The 17925-nt window shown below is 35.8% G+C and overlaps 1 protein-coding gene across 2 annotated transcripts in view; it reads left to right on the top strand.

Annotated features, from left to right (window-relative positions):
* The window catches only part of ARHGEF7 (Rho guanine nucleotide exchange factor 7), a 321898-nt gene that overhangs the window by 173905 nt on the left and 130068 nt on the right, over nt 1–17925 (top strand). The window contains exons 1-3 of one of the 2 annotated variants that reach the window (XM_044670523.1): nt 4263–4375; nt 9975–10060; nt 10332–10427. In XM_044670523.1, coding sequence (XP_044526458.1) covers nt 4313–4375; nt 9975–10060; nt 10332–10427 — 245 coding nt within the window. In that variant the 5' untranslated portion in view covers nt 4263–4312. Of the gene's footprint in view, nt 1–4262; nt 4376–9965; nt 10061–10331; nt 10428–17925 lie in introns of those variants that run through there. The other variant, XM_044670524.1, reaches the window with a different exon arrangement.

Genomic DNA, 17925 nt, shown 5'->3' with positions numbered 1-17925 from the left:
TATACTATTGCTGTGTTCAAAATATTTACAGCAGGTCTCTTGGTGGCAAAGAATTGGAATTGAAGGGATGCCCATCAGTTGAGCAATGGCTAAACAAATTGTGGCATATGATTGTGATGGAATACTACTGATGAGCAGGCATTTTTTTTTTAATTGGGAAGAACTACACAGGATAATGAACAGAGAAATGAGTAGAACCAAGAGAACATTATACACAGCTGCAGGATTAATACTGGAAGAATAAATTATGAATGTTGCATCCAGAGAATTAATCAAAAGGTGGAAATATGAAAGAATTAGTATGAATATGGCTTTCTACAGGATGATGCCTTCTGTGATGCCAGGAGGGTGGGGAGGGGCTGGAACACTTGTGGATAAATGCTATTAATTTAAAAAAGAAACAGCAAAATAGTTCAAGACTTTTCCTTTCTGATGAGCCTTCACTTTCCTTAGAGACCAATATAGACTTTTAGATTATTGTACTGCCCTGAGCCCTACCATCTCAGTCTGTATCACAGTCTATGTTTAGGGAAGGATAGGTTTGGATTTTTCTTCTACATTTTTTAATAACGTAAAACAACATCAGAGGTTCTTCTCTATTATGTGTCTCTACTGGCCTTATTTTTCTTCCCTTATGTCTCTATCTGGTGACTATTCTTTTCCTTCCACATTTCTATCTGGCAATGACTTCCTTGAACTTCCTATCTTTTCCCTTGGGAGTAGCTCTGCAGAACTTTTTCTATAGGATCTCACCTTATTCTTGACACTATTCTTTGTTGTTAATTCTTCATCTTCATTTGTTATTGATTCATAACATTCAGCCCTCTTCTCTTGAAGCTGTGTGTTCCTTTTGGAGTCTGTATGCAGATTTTTAGGTCTCCACAGAGCCAGGTCTATGAATGTATTTTCCTTTTCTCACCTTACAGATATTTCTATCCAGATAATTAATACTGTATATTAGATTCAGTGTATCTCATTCCCCAGAACTAAGTGTACCTTGATATTTATAATTTTATCTACATTTTCTAATCTCTTTATAACTTGCCATTTCTCTATTATGTCAAAGTGGGATTATATATAGCTTTATTTTGTTATATTTTATTTTATTTTTATTTTAAATTTTCTACCTGATGGAATTTTAGAAAGTAACTGGGATTTTTGTTGCTGCTGTTGAACTTAGGAGATATTTTTATCTCATTAGCAATTGACTAATAAGTCATCTCTTTGTTTGGATCTCTCTTGTAGCTGACTAGTCTCATCAGTTTTATGTTCCTTGGTTCTTACATTAAAAAACCATTTACTGCATGATTATTATGTGCCAATGGAAGGGGGCCGTTGCTGATATAGAGATAGAAATGTGGGGGCAGCTGGGTAGCTCAGTGGATTGAGAACCAGGCCTAGAGATAGGAGGTCCTAGGTTCAAATGTGGCCTCAGACACTTCCCAGCTGTGTGGCCCTGGGCAAGTCACTTGACCCCCATTGTCCCCCCCCCCCCCTTACCACTCTTCCACCTAGGAGCCAATCAATACACAGAAGTTAAGGGTTTTAAAAAAAAAAGAGATAGAAATGTAGCCTTGCTTTCAGGAAGCTTACCATCTAATAAGGAAGTTAAATTTTGTAGATAAATAAATAGAATAAAAAATAGAAGGTGGGAGATGATGTAAGAGACACATTGTAGATTCACAATGATGGGATCATAGATAAAATTTTAGCACGTAGAGGAAATATAATGCCAAGTAGTCTGTCTGAAGTATAAGGTCTATATTCAGGAATAGCTTGAGATAAGATTTTAAAAGGATTTGGAGTCAGTTGTAGAAAGGCCTTGATTTGTCAGGATTTCTGGACATTCTTTGGAAACTGTAAAGGTTAATGAACAAGCAATTGATATGATTGGAGCTCCTCATTATGAAGAAGAAGAAGAAGATGATGATGATGACGATGATGATGATGATGATTTAGTAGTTAGTCTAGTTTGAAGGGAAGGAAAGGTGGTACTGAGACAAGAGAGTATTGAATAAAGCCAAGTAAGTCTGTAAACTAGGTTGAATGAGGTTGGTCACAAAAGGAATAGAAGTGGGAGATATTGCAGAGGTAAAATCAAATCCTAGTTCTACTATTTACATCTGTGTGACTTTGGAAGAAGTTCTGGGCTTCAGTTTCCTTATCTGTAAAAAAGAAAGGATTAGACTAGAAATTCAGTCATAGGACTTTGTATCTTTAGATTTTGGAGTAAGGAAGAGGCTGAAGTATATTCACTTGGCCAAAAAGGGGGGGAAAAGATTTATGGAAGTGGATTTTAACAGAGAAACAAATTTAGTTTTCAAGGCCAAGTTCCTACATGTTGATAACAAATATATTTTTGATTACTTAAATATTATATTTGGATTTAAATTAATTGAGACTTTATATATCAATTTCTTTAATTCTTTGGTGTAATGCTTAAGAAAAAGATTTGTTAAAAATGCAACACATAACAGATCTGTTGTACTTAGCATTTTTGCCTCTGACCTTCTCCCTAGCGTATGAAAGTATATTTCATTTTACTCATTTATAAGAAGTTAGCTCTGGACTATATCACTTGAAGTTAATAACAGTGGAGCTTTGGGGCTACATAGACTTTTCAATCAATTGTACCTGATTGTACCTGATAGACTCTCCAGGGAGAGAGAAAAAGAATGGATAGTGCCTGGGAAAGGATCACTGGCAGTCAGGTTTACTTGTTGATTGTGACCCAGGAAAAAATTCTTCAAGGGGATATAAGTTTCATCTCTTCACTCTTGGCTTTCTATTAGTGACTTAATTGTGCTTTACTGAGCTGTAGGGATGGCTATGAATGGTGTATAGTCTCAGTCCTGATGTTCTCAATTAATAATTGACTGGCAGGGGGTGTCTCTGGGTTGAGAAAGGAGATAGAGGAGTGCATGGTAGGGCAGGAGTTACGGGTTTCAATGGTAGGGAACAGATTAATTCTTACTATGCCATCTTAGAGTTAATTCATTAATGTATTCTCATCATCTCAAAGTGATCAGCATCACCTTAGAGTAAGTTTATTAGCATAATGTTCTGCTGGTGTTACTACATGTTTGGAGCTTATCTTAGATGGTAGGGCCATGGAGCTCTTACATTAAGACTTAGCCCCTTCCCCTAATTTAGCACATAGCCCCAGGATATGGCTGTAGTTAGTTAAGTTAATGAAGTTTATGATTTTTAATCTTATTTATATTTTAATTTATTTTTTCATTTCATTTACTTATTTATTTCTTCAGACACATTATTTACTTAAATATTTAATTTTACGAGACAGTTTCTAAAGGTTTATATGTTCCCTTTATGAAACAGTTTGCAAGTAATTGTTATACTCCCTTAATTTCACAGTTTCCCCTTGTAATCTTATTTCCTATTATTGTTACTATATACTAACTACTTATAGACTTACTATACCAACTAGAATGGGATGATATGTGGTCAGGGGGACCAGAACAAGATAAAAATGTTAACATACTTCTTCTAAGTAGGTTATAGAATTGTAGTGCTGAGCTCTGCTTTTGAATTTCTCTGTAGGGTCTTTTGGAATCCCTTTGTTGAACTGTGGTGATTTTAATTTGACTCTACCCGGATTGAACACTTTTATCTTCTTGCATGATTTAATGTTTTTCCTTTCCTTGACAGCTGAAAATTTTATCTGGTTCCTAGATTTAAAGCCTGACTTTCAGATCTGAAGCAAATTTTTTGAGCCCTGCTGTAATGTGTTTTGCACTGGAGAGTAGAATATCCCGTTATTGGGACTTTGTAAAATAGATTACGTGGGTCTCCTCAAATTAATAAAGACCTAACTTTCTGTTTGGCTACTAGATGAATGATGTCATGTAGGTTAATGAAACCTTTTATAGTTGACAATTTAGGAATTGTATTAAGGAATTGCTTGAACTCTTTGTTTCATAATGTTGTTAACTAGGTTTGATTTTCTAAACTTTGTGACTTTGAGGAATCTTATACTGGATGAGCTCAGCTTTCTGTTCTATTCATCACAGGCATGGATTTTTAAAAGCCATCATTTCAGCACATACTTTTCATTTGGTCTCAAGACTTGTCAGGTTGCCTGCTATCTTGTAGTTCTGGAAGTAATCTCCAAGTGATGCTTCATGGCAGGGGTCGGCAACCTTTTTGGCTGTGAGAACCATAAAGCCACATTTTTTAAAATGTAATTTTGTGAGAGCCGTACAGTGCTCACAGTGCTCCTGTCACAGTGACTGAAAAAAAATTGACTTTATGGCTCCTTCAGAAAGAGCCATACATTGCCGACCCCTGCCTCATGGGGTCCTGCAGTAGCTGGAACATGCAGAAAGCAAAAAAAAAAGGGGGGGTGATTATTAGAGCACACAGACACAATAATGAGAATAGAGACAGAAATCACTTCTCTTAAATGAAGTGTGGAAGGTTTGTGAAGGACTTCAGATAATTGCAAAATGGAGAACGTTGGCAAGACTCAATAAGTACATTATTGCATTTTTAAAAAGAAACCATGTCTTTTCTGTTTTGGGATAAGAAAACAAGTAACTTTGCTTTAACAATTATTTTAAAATAACATTTAAGGGTAGCAGGTGATTAGACTTAAGACTTAATTGTCTCAATGAAGATAATGTATTTTTTCTTTTTGGTGGAATTGGTGGAAGATTATTGTATTTTACAACACATTCTCATTAGAACTGTTTAGCTTTTGTGTATTCTTATTGTTCACAAAGTATTGTCTTTTAAAAGCTGTGTTAAAAGTTAGTTATGTTTCTATCCATTTACTATTATATAGGAAAAGACTTTTCCAGTGAAGAAAAAAGTAATTTTGTATCAAACTTTTTTTTTTCCGAGGGGAATTTTTTGATTAATAGTTTCCCTATTACTAATTAGCATTATGTATATGTTCACCTATTATCTGTGGTTAAGAAGCTAGTTCATTTTATGCATCTTAATTTTAACATTAGAAAAAAGACTTTTAATATTGTCTGTGGGTAGCTCAGGTGAAGTGTAGGTATATATCATGGAAAATGAGTAAGTTGAGGAACTAAACTCCCTTTCAAGATTTTATACTTGGCTAACATTTCCACTTTGCATTTTGAAAGAAATCACCTAGATCACAATTTATACTAAAGAGAATTATTGCACCATTAGGTCGTGGTTTCTTACTCTATTTAAGAACTACTATTATAGTCTGACATTTATGTGCATTTCTCAGAAGGAAGATATTGTATAATCTTAGGATTAGAATTCAGACTCTCAATAAATAAATGAACAGATACTTATGTTCTATACATAATCCCTCCTCCCCTTTTTTTCCCTCCCCTAATATTCCTTTAAATGAACAAAACCAATCAGGGAACCTGGTATTCAATGTCACCAGCAAAACAAACCTCAGTCTTCATTTTAGTTAGTACATGCAGCATGTTAGATATTTATAAGTTTGCATTTAATTATGGATGACTGAAATGACTGTACTATCTACTCAATGAGTGTACAAAAAACAATAGCAAATTGAATAACCCAGGCAATACTTGTTAATGTGCATTTGATAGTCACGTGATATTGATATCCTTTATATATTACTAAAGTAATGCATTTTTCTTCACATACACTTAAGCATGAATCTTGCCTGTGTGTTTAGAAAAGTGAAAAATCCTCCTATAAAATTTTTTTGGATGATTAAAACTTCATCTGATGCATCAGTGGAAAAATTGCATATATTGCTACATATTATATACTGTTAGAACTTGAAGGAATTTTAGCTCTCATGAGACATTGAGGGAGGAAGGAGAAGAAAAAACAAAAACTTAATTAACAAATATGGATAGTCAAGCAAAATAGATGTCTGTTTTTGTTATGTCTAAAAAGTATGTTATACAGTAGGGTCCTCATATCCAATAATTTGGTATCTACTGATTCATTTGCCTACAGTTATAACCATAGGGAAAAAATAGTTTTAAGAGAGGGAGATTTGCATGAAGTTGTCTGCCTCACTCTCTCTTCCAGAGTCATCGAAGTCCAATGGCAAGACAAAAGTCAGGACAACTGTTAATGGACGACCTTGGCATCTTCAATGTCTGACCAAGTTCTTCCTTGAGCCACTTTTTTGGCTATCGAAAAACAAATAGTTCTCATCCACCCATTCTACTGGGAGAAGTCTTCACATGTTGTGGAAGACACCCTCCTAACTCACCAACGTGCATGTAGCCCATCAGTTACCCTCAACCTGGTTTAGCCTATCTACCAGGATGGTTTATCAGGCTGTGGCTACTGTGCATGCTACAGCTTCTTGGAGCCACAGGTGAGAGTTGAGTGCCAGGTAGACACCAAAGGTGGGTGAGCAGCCCTGAAAAAGGCTCAGTAAGCCCTTACACCAGAGGTGCTATTTCTCCTTGAACACTCATATACCCTGAAGGAGTGTACAGTATTATATGATAATATAGGATGTACTTTATCATTACTTTAGTGTTGACATCTTATCGTATGTTTATCAGTTAAACTTTATTATATGTATTTATGTACAAGAAAACCACATTTCTATATGGGATTAGTAGGTGTTTGCTTATATTTGAGATTTCAGCCATCCCAGGTGGAACATATTCCCTATGATGCGGAGGCTTTACTGTATTTAATCTCTTACTTCTCTGTAGCACGCTAAATATAACTTATTCAAGATGACATGTCTAGTTAATGGTAGAAAACTCTCTGACTTCTGGTTAAAGTATTCTTTCTACTACATTGTGCTGGAGTCCAAGAAGGAAAGTACTCATTACTATTGGTCAGTAGGGCTATGAAAAAAGGCAATCACAAGTTCTACCTTCATAGAATTTCTTTTCTGAAATGTGAGGAACCATGTTCAAGTACACATAAAATATACAAAATAAATGTAAAGTAGTTTTAGAAAGGAAGTTGTTAGCTGCTTGGTGCAGAAGATGATCAGCAAAGGCTTCATGGAAAAGATGGTGCTTAAAAGTTGAATTTTGAAGAAACCAGGAAATCTGGTGGACAGTGTATTTTAGACATCAGAGTGCAAGGGCTTGGGAAAGGAAAGAGAACCATGTGAAGAGAGTAGCAAATGGGCCAGTATGGATATATAAGAGGATGTAAAAGAATTGGAAAGCCTGTGAAAGTCATTTAGATGTCAAACAGTGAAGTTTATTTTTTAACTAAAAGACAAGGTTCTCCTTGTTCCCCATTGCTACTTGAAAACTCTCCCTCTACTACTATCACCCTGTAATCTCTCCTTGTTTGAGGTTTACTAAATCCATATTTATCATCTTTTCAAGATTCTGTTAGCTGTTATCTCTGTAAGTTCATTCTTCATTCCTCAACAACTTTAGCACTTGACTCACACTCTTATTTCTCTTTCGCTGCTCCTATCCTCATACTCAGAGACTTCAGGCTACATATTACATGCTTCAAATACCCCTAACCTCCTAGTTCCCTTACTTACTCATTTTCCATGACCTATACCTCCACCTCACCAGAGATAAGTTATAGCCTTCATTTTGGCACTACCCTTAAATATTACTTTTTCATATTCATGAACCCTGAAATTGCATTTATCTTATCATAAGCTGTTGTCATTTGATCTGTTCCTTTTGTCTTCTGTATTGTACTCTTGCTCTTTGTCCTTTCTGTGACCTCGAGTTCCTCTATCTCAATTTTTGCCCAGATTATCACTCCTGTGCTGGCAATAACCTTCTCTTTTCTCTCTTTAACTCTTGGTGTACCAGTTTAATGCTACACTATTCTTTTCACTAAATTCCATGCCTCTTTATCTTGTTACTAGTTTTGTCCTTCTGAGCTTCAATCTTGGATCATTCCCACTCATCAAAGCTGGGAAAAAATAATGAAACTCTATTGACAAAATCTACTACATATTTATATTGAAAATTTCAACTGAACTCTTACTATAGCAAGGTAATCAATCCTGTTAAACTTCCCTAAATGATTAGCCATTCCACTCACCATGTGCTTTTCCTAAACATTTCCATCCTACCTCTCTCTTATCCTCTTAGCCAAGAGCCTTGCCTCATATATCACTGAAGAAATTAAAGCCATTCACAGAAAACTCCTTCTTTTGCCTTGTTCTTTATCTCATACCACTCATATTTGTTTCTTCCACTCTCATCCGTGAACCCTGTCTGATGTGAAGAAGTCTTTTCTTTTCCAAGGCAAACACCTCTAAGTACACATGTGATCCCATTCCATTCCTGTCTTCTCCAGTACATGACCTTTTTGTTACCCTGACTGTGTCTTAGTTGTCTTCAATCTCTTCCTATCTACTGGCTGTCCCACAAACATCTTATCAAAATGAATTTATTATTTTTCAAGCCTTCTTGTCTTTCTTATAACTTTTGTAATTACTCTTATTCCTCTATTACCACCATCCTTCCAATCACCCAGGCTTACAACTTGGGTATCAGCTTTAACTTCTCACTTTCTTGAATTCTCTTATCCAATCAGTTGTTAAGTCCTCTTGTTTCTTCCTTCATGACATCTCTCATATACTTTGGCCATCTCTTCTTTTTTTTGATCCTGCCATCATCCATACATGAACTCCTATTGTAATAACCTTTAGTTGGTCTTCCTTCCTACGGTTCCCCCACCCCTTTCTTGTCTCTTTCTTTTTTCTTTTTCCATTTCTCATTTTTATTCAACAGAAAAATTTTGTTGTACAAATAAAAAAAAAACAAACAAACCCAAAATTCCTTTAAGAAACATGAAGCAAAGTTGGGAGGCGGGAATCCATGGCCAGTCTGCATTGAAGATGTGGCACATGTTGCTAACTAAACTCATTCTAATTCCCTGGGAGCTTGTCTTCACCCAGGTTTCAAACTATCAGCCCCTGGGTAAACTCAAGAGTCTGAGGGTTTAAGAGTGCAACTTCCTCCTGTCCCACCTCAGTTCTTTACCCATTCCAATCCACCATCTATTCAGTTTTTAAATTGATTTTCAAGCAGAGGTCTGTCCATTTCATACTCTATTCAGTAAAGATTCTTTATCTTTTCAGGATAAAGTATGAAATCCTCTGTTTAGTTTTTAAAACCCTTCATAACCTGACTCATTCCCACTTTCAAGTCTTCTTACATTTTACTCTCTTCCACATACTTTGGGATCCAGGGACATTGGCCTTCTTGCTGTTTTTTAACACAAGATATTTATCTCCACTTTATTTTCTGTAGAGCTTGTTTCCATATCTTCTCTTCTTTGCCTTTCCTTGTCTCTCCATCCCTGTACGCAATGCTGGCCAAATAAGAAATGCTTAATAAATGACTGTTGTTGACTGACTGCTACTACAAAAAATGCTGCCATAAATGTATATTGAACTTTTACTTTTTATCAGTTATTGCTTTGGGCTGTAGGCAGAGTAGGGGAAATACTGGATCAAAGGGAATAATTAATTTAGCCCTTTTACATAATTTCAAATTGCTTTCCAGAATGTTTTTTTTCTAATTCACTATTTTACTGAAAATCTATTAGTATGGCATATTAAACTTTAAATTTATAGACATAGATCTGAAAGATATAATAAATGTTTGTTGAATTGGATTGTGGTTAAAGTAATGTCTTGTAGTTGTAAGTCTAGTTCTTAAATGGCTAGTTTTATTAGGCACAGTAAATAATGCTACCTGATGATACCCCCCCATCCACAATTTCTATTCTTACTTTAGAAATCGTTGTGATTTTTTGAATCACTATTCATTAATGCCTTTTAGCCAGATGTTGTAGGATAATTTAAATAAAAATTAGCCATAGTTCCTCACATAGAGTTGAAGAATTAATAGGTTCAGAAGCAAGAAACAGGGATTTAATAATGTCTAACACCTCTATAGTGGCCCAGATAAGACTTGAAAAATGGTAATATTGTAATTTTTTTCCAAAGTGTATAATTCTTGCGCACTTTATCCTTTGAAAGTTAGCTAATAGTAATCAATCTTTTATTTTAGGTGCTACAGAATATTTTAGAAACAGAAAATGAATATTCTAAAGAACTACAGACTATTCTTTCAACTTACCTGCGACCATTACAGTCCAGTGAAAAGTAAGTTAGATTCTTAATTCCTCTCACTAATAGAAGGGATTTAAAAAACTTAAGTGATCCTATATACTCCTTTTTTTTCCCCCTTTCTACTCCCTTCTCTCTTCTTCTTTTGGAAAACTGATAATTAAACAGTGGCATTGAAGGATTACATTTTAGTACTCTTGGATTAAAGCATGCTTTAAAACAAAGAATATTATGTGTGTTTGGATGGGAATGAGGCACATTTTTAAAATTGCTTACACATTTTTAATTGTGTTTTTCTTGACATTAGGTTAAACTCAACAAATATTTTATATTTAATGGGGAACCTAGAAGAAATAAGTTCTTTCCAGCAAATGCTTGTACAGTCTTTAGAAGAATGCACCAAGTAAGTAGCATACTTTAAAATTGCAGGTTTCATTTTGGTTCCTGTGGTATTTTTTAAGTGATTGTATAATTAAGAAAACTGCATTTCAGGATTCAGATTTCTACAGACGAAATGTATATGTTTTTGAATTTTTAGGGTAGCTTGAGGTCCATAGCAAAAGTTGTGTTCAAATGGTGTACTTTCCCTCCTACTTTATAACTAAGATGTTCTCTTTGTTTCACAAAAAATCTTGGCTCATTGTGCTTATGCTTTCAAACTTGGAAAACTTTTGAGAAGCCAAAGAATAGAAGTGTTCACTTGATGTAGAGCATGTGGGAAATAAATTTTTTAAAGTACTTTTAGACTTATAAAAAAGTATTAGGCACCAAAATCTCTTTTCTTTTTGAGGGAGGTAGAGCAGAATGATACTAATTCTAACATTTCCTACCTGTATTGAATATTTTCATTACAATACCTTCATCATGTAACTTCTTGCAGTCAAGAGTTGCATTAGTGGTTAAAAAAAAAAATAATCTGTGGATTGGCTATTCTATGGCATACTTGACCCATGTTGTTGTTCTGAGGTAGTTTGGGAAATAGATCATGAAAAATTCTCCAGCACTTTTCTAACATTGCCTTGTCAAAGCAGTCCATTTTGTTCCAGCTAGTCATCTTGAAGCATTTCCCTTTCATAAGGGGAAGCAAATAGAAGAAATACATAGTATTTTCTGGTGTTTTTTTTTTTAAACTGTTTTAACTATAGGACATTCAAAAGGTGAAAATATTTCCAACTTCTCTATGAAAGAGTATAGCTTATTTCTTTGAAGATAGCTTATTTCTTTAAGTTGCCTGTACCCTAAGAATGGAAATATTTTATCTTCTTTCTCTTTTCGCCTCCTCCCATTAACTTTAATTCATGACTTTAAAATTTATTAGTCATTTTCCTATATATAACTCTTATTAAAATTCTTCTTATAATAAAGAAATTTAAGCACAAACTTCTTTTTTTACAATATAATCATCATTCTACACTCATAGTCTCCCATTTCTTCTCCCAAGAGGAGGGAAAGTTTCTTCTTTTCTTTAGGACCATGATTGGAAATTGTATTCTGAGTTTGGTGATGTTTTAATGTTAGTTTCTTCTTTGTAATTCTTTTCTGGGTTCTTTATTTTTCTTTACTTATAAGACTTGAAAGAGTCTATTTCTGGATAGAAATAAGGACATATTAACATATTTTTAATTTATTCTGGGTTGTATATCAGGACACCTAACAGTGGTGGCATGCCCTTAAGGCCTTGCATTGAGACTTTCAAGGGAATGTTTTACTTTTCCTGGATGATTGGGCATCCAGACCTTTACATGACTAATACACTTTGTGTGACTATTCATTGACAACAGTGACAGCCAAAATAATTTATTGAGCATCTGCTGTGTTCTTTCTGGTGTTTGAGGTCTTCAGGGGTTTAAATTAGAGCTTTGTCCTCAAATTTTTTTGAGAAGTGAATAATTTTGGTAGTAACAAACTTAGTTCTATAAATAATATATTAATACATTAAAATGTATTAATATATTATATTGATTATAAATTGATCATATATGTAAAACAGAGATCAGAGTTGTTTTTATTTTCCTTTTAAATGCTAGTGTTTTTCAAATCTAACTATATGTTAACTTCAATGGTTCTCCAGGTTTCTCACCCAGGTCTTTGTCTCCTTTGTAATATTTCATTTGGTAGTCTCTTCATCTCCCATGGTTTCAGTTATCATCTCCATGCAGATAAGTCAGTGTGAATTCACCCGTATCCTAATCTCCAGTCTCATGTCTTCAGTTGCCTTTTAGACATCTTGAACTGGATGCCCTGTAGGCACCTGAAACTCAACATGTCCAATCTGACTTGTATTTCTCTCCCCAATTCTCCTTCTATTCCTAGCTTCCCTCTTATTCCCCACAGTACCCCTAACCTTCTAATCCCCCAGGCTCCTAACTTTGGAGTCATCCATAACACTTTACTTTCCCCTTCCATATCAAATCAGTTACCAGGTCCTATCTAGTCCAGCTTCATAACTTCTCTTGTCTGTGCTTCTTTCTCTCTTTTGCTCCCCTCCAGATTGCAGGTCCTTATCACTTCATATCATTGTTTCACTTGTTTCTTCCTTCCAAACCATTTTCCATTTAGGTGTCAAATTGATCTTCCTAAAATGCAGTTCTGATTCTATCACTATCCCCACTCTTGAACCTCTCTCTCCCATTCAGTAAACTCCCCATCTCAGGATCAAATATAAAATTCTCTATTGGGTATACAAAGCCCTTAATAACCTGGCCCCTTCCTGCCTTTTCAATCTTCTTACATCACACCCTTTTAAGTACTCTAAGATTCAGTGACATTGGCCTCTTTGTTGTTCCTCTCATATGACATTTCATCTTGGGATATTGACTTGGACCATTTTTACTAGTTGTCCCCAAATGCCTGGAAAGCTTTTTCTACTCCCCTCTGCCCCCTAGCTTCCCTGGCTTCCTTCACATATCCACTATAGACCTCCCTTCTGCAAGAATTCTATACTCAGACCTCCTTAATATTAGTGCCTGCATTCTGAGATTGCCCTCAATTTGTCCCATGTACATTTTATTTGTATATAACTGTTTGCATGTTGCCTCCCACTTTAAATTGTCACTTCCTTGAGAGTCAAGGCTCTCTTTGTTTTCACCTTTCTTTGTATCTCCAGTCCATATCCCTGTGTTTACCACATAGTAAGAATGAAATAAATCCTGACTGACTTGACTTGCTCTTTTCCTTTGTATCTCATTGATTTCTGAATGTCTGATTTCATTCCAGTTCATTTAAATTTGCTTCTTCCTAATTCTTGTAAATGGAGAGGAGTGAACTTATCCTCGCCTCTCAGTTTCAGCATGCTGTTTTGTATTGGCTAGAATGTCAGCTCTATAAATTGATTAACAGCTTGCTAGATTGAAAATAGGTTTATCACTTTAATTTTTTGGCAGACTTTCAGGCTCTCTCAAAGCACTTTGTATTAGAACATATAGTGAAAGGTATGCCAGAATGACTCAACACTGACCTCTAACCAGGCATTTAAATCAGTTTTCCTCTTGTAGCTTTTCCAGACTGAATAATATGGCATGTTGATATGCCAATGAATATAGTGGCTTGAGTATCACTTGGCTTGTCTACCTAAGAAATGGGGCTCATTTGCTTTAGGTTTAATTCTTTGCAAAAGGCATATCTTATCATATAATGATAGCAGACATTTTGGATTCACATTTCCTCTCTTTCCTTTTCTCACTGACATTTAATAGTATGGTCTATTGAAGATTGTTGAATCATATGTCATGAGAGCTGGGATACAATACTGATACTTTTCCTAGTTTTGATGTAACTCAGGTAAGTTACTAAATCCTGTCATAAATGACTGTTTACTCATTTGTAAAGTAGGGTTTAGAAAACATGTTTCTTTTCCTAGGAAATGTCTTGTGTAGTAATAATAAAATATCTACCATTTCTCCCCTTCCTCTCCATTTTAGTGACAGCATTTTTCTTATTTTGGTATATTATATTTCTTTCCTTAGAACACAAATTTCTAACAGTAAGTTTTAGAACAGCTCGTCAGCTAATTCCACTGTCTGCTCTTGCTTTTTACTGTGTACAACAGTTTTCAATGAACTTTTCATTCTTGTTCTTCCCTTATTTTATAAAAGCTCCCTATTGCTTCTAAACACATGCTCATACTATTCCAGCTATTATAGAACATTTGCCCATTTGTCAAACTGTCCTCCCTTTCTTTTCTTTAAATCACATTTCAAAGCTCGATTCCCTGAAGAAGCTTTTTCCTGATTCTCTATTATATACCTTTCATCCATCCATCCATCCATCCATCTATCTATCTATCTATCTCTAATTTATTCATTTAACCAATTACATGTAATAAATTTCCACACAAGTTTTCCAAAGTTATATGATGTCCCCCCTCCCAGTACTGGCAAATACCTCATTATATACTTTTAAAAAAGAATCTCTGCTATAAAGAACTGTGGGATTAGAAACACAGAAGAAAAGCATATGACGCATCACTTGTTTATATGGGTATAGGATTTGGGGTTTTGGTTTTAAAAGATTGCTCTATTGCAAAAATGAATAATATAGAAATAGATGTGAAGTGATAACATTTGTATAACCCAGTGGAATAGTTTGTTGGCTCTGGGAGGGAGAAGGGAAAAGAGGAGGGAAAGAAAATGAATCATGTAAACATGGAAAAAAATTAAAAAATAACATCTACTTCATGGATGCTTATGAACCTGGCCTTTCCTCCATTATTATGCCCCACTTTTCCCTTTTCTACCCTGTCTCCCCTAGTTACCCCAAATCACACAACTAATTTAAGGTTACTTATGTATTCTGACTCCTCTCTACACAGTGCTATGCAGAATCTTATTCAGAAAGCACATTCAAAGGTCATTTTATCCTACTTAATTTTGTTCTCTTCTTTCTTTTCATATATGCCATCCATCCCTGACAAAAAGTCAGTGTAGTCTCTGGTTGAATACTTTTCAATTGACATTATTTTTCAGAGCTGCTCATCCATTGTCAGAAGACCTTTCTCATATTGAACCTAAATCCGACACCTTGTTAAATTTATTGTATTTAATTTTATCTCTTTATATTTCTTCTGTTCTTGAAGGGATCTCCTCTTGCACTTAATTATGACTTCTCACCAACTGTGTCAGAGAGGAGATGGTATATGTAACCCTGAAAAAAGTTGTGTAGCCTACAGGACCGTGATGGTGAACCTATGGCATGTGTACCAAAGATGGCATGTAGAGACCTCTCTGCAGGCACCGTGCAGGCCCCTAGCCTGGCCTTCTGGGAATCTAGCCCTGTCTCTGAATGTAGGAGATGGGGGCAGGGTGGAGCTGGACCATCCTATCAGTAAAGCATGACCAGCCCAGGCTGGGTACTGTTACACTTACAGCTTCCCCATTCCATTTAGGAGACCTCAGCACTTCCTGCTAAGTCTCCTAAACACTCATTTATTAATCCTCCTCACAACAGTACCCTGGCCCTGTGTCCCCCTAACACTGGGGCCTCCTTGTAGAGCTTGACCCTGGCCCCTCCCCTAAATACAGTTTGGGTGGGGCACACAGTTGGGGGAGGGGCTTGGCATGCAATGGAGGAAGTGGGGTAGAGTCACACAGTCTGGGGTGGGATGGGGCATGGCACAAGGTCCCTAAAAAGTTCCAAAAAGTTTGTCATTACTGGGGGTTTTGGATTACAAAGGGTCTCTGCAGTGGTAGCCTGAGGTCTAAATAGTCTGCGTCTAAGGTAAAGATGAAGTTTGAAGCAGCAGGGCCTCTAGAGTTGCTCATTTGTGGATATCCAGACTTTGCTTAGTAAGTTCATTTATTTCTTTTCATTCTTATTACGTTGTTGCCCCACTTTCTTTGAGTCATATGTGTCTTTTAAGCCACTTCTCATATGCCAGGTGATTCCTATTCATTTCCAGGCCTGATTTGTTGTTGCTCATCATTAGCACTTGTACAAGGTATATGAGTGTATTTTGTTTTATTATTAATAACAGTATTCAGACATGATAATTATAGAGTGATAGATATAATGTCATAAATTGTCCATGCCCAAAGAAAGCCCAAACTGCTGTTCTTGCTACTTATCAAAATAGCAGCTCCCCAGTTCACTTGGCCTCAGTGACTCGGCTAAGAATTAGGGGAGAAATAAATAGCCTCTTTGGGATACTGCCCTAAAATATAGAACTCTTTAATACTGACTGAAAAGTCATCACTGCAGATAGATGCTAAGTGCTCTAGCTTTTCTGTGAAGTAATCTCTTATTAATTAAGACAGGCAGTCATTGTCCTTGATAATTTCTTCCACTTAATCTTTTGCCTTAAGCCTTAGCATAACTATTTGGTATATGTCCTAAGTGTGTTTTATGTATACCAGCATTTTCTGTCTTATATTAGTCCATTGAGATATTACCTGTCTTGCTCATTTTATATAATACCATTTAGACAAGCAGATTCTTAGTAAATGCTCTTGGTGGTGACATGTATGTATGTGTTTCCTTTGACTTTTCTTGTTAAACTCCTTTTTTTCTTTGAGGGCATATTTTTGCGCTAATGGAATTTATCAAATGTTTCTTTTGTTACAATCCCCATGGAATCTTTTCCTCTTAAAAACCTTCATCTGCAACTGAATGCAACCAGAGCATTTCTTACCTGGCAGGCACCATGATGTGGAGCCAACACATTGAGATCTTGGAGGATTTCACTTCTCCCCTAAATCAAGTAAATAAATAAGTGAAAATGACATTTAGTAGCAGGCAGTAAGTTGTTGGCAGTGTAAGGGTTAAAATGGGGAGATATATATGTGTGTGTGTGTGTGGGTGTGTGTGTGTGTACATATATTTTTTTTATTAAATAAGAGAGCAGCTTTTAATAATTTAAGTTTTAATGAGAATATATAATAGAGTTGTAAAGTAATAGTATCCCTTTAAGCCAGAGAAAAGAAAACTTTTAGCAGCTTTTAATAAATATATATAGAGAGAGGTAGGGAGAGGGGGAGAGAAAGATAGAAAAGAGGAAAGAGAGATTACTAATCTTATACCCTATAAATATACTTAAAATTCCTAATACTACCTAAAATTTCTAAAAACTCTACTCTGTCTTCAAGGACAGGTTTTTTTGCCTAGCTAGACCAAGCCTAATCTAACCTACTCTACCTAAAATTGATTCCCTAACTACCTAGCTACACTAATAAATAAACAGCCACCACCCACAACCTCCTTTAATAAAGTTTATCCTTCAGCTGCCAGTGTTTAACTCCCAGTTGCTCCTTGCCTCAGAGATAGGCTGCTGCTCCCTCAAGGTCCAGAGGCAAAAAGTCCTCCAAAGGCTAAAGTCAAAAAGCCCTCTCAGTAAGCTCAGGCCTACCTTTATAATCCAGCAACTAAACTCGAACCTGTACTATCAGCAACCAATCCCCAATGACCAACTCATGCCCAGCAGCCAACTTCCCTACAACTGCCAGCCCTCACTGTCCACAACTGACTCACCAGCTGCCAGCAACTCACTGTCCTGTTAGCTACTCATGCTTGCACAGCAGGGGGCTCCCCAGTTCTTAATTCCTGTCAGTGTGGGCTGGTTAATCCCTACACATCTCTATGGTAAGAGGACCTCCAGATCTCACATTAAATTAAAGAAATTAAAGAATTCCTTTTTACAGCAGTTAAAGTTTAACTAAACAGTGAGGACATATATCACTTTCTATCTTCTATGTCCTCAGACTTTATTAGTGTTGACAAAGTTTACAAATTGCATTTACTCAGAACAGACTTGTGAGTTTTACAGATTAAGAATCAAAAGGAGACTCAAGAGAAAACTACAGACCAATCTCCCTAATGAACATAGATGCAAAAATCTTAAATAGAATACTAGCAAAGAGACTCCAGCAAGTAATTAAGAAAATCATTCACCACGATCAGGTGGGATTTAT

Source organism: Gracilinanus agilis, chromosome 3 (genome assembly GCF_016433145.1).
Source record: "Gracilinanus agilis isolate LMUSP501 chromosome 3, AgileGrace, whole genome shotgun sequence".
NCBI classification, from domain to species: Eukaryota; Metazoa; Chordata; class Mammalia; order Didelphimorphia; family Didelphidae; genus Gracilinanus; species Gracilinanus agilis.
This window is presented reverse-complemented; position numbering and strand designations above follow the sequence as displayed.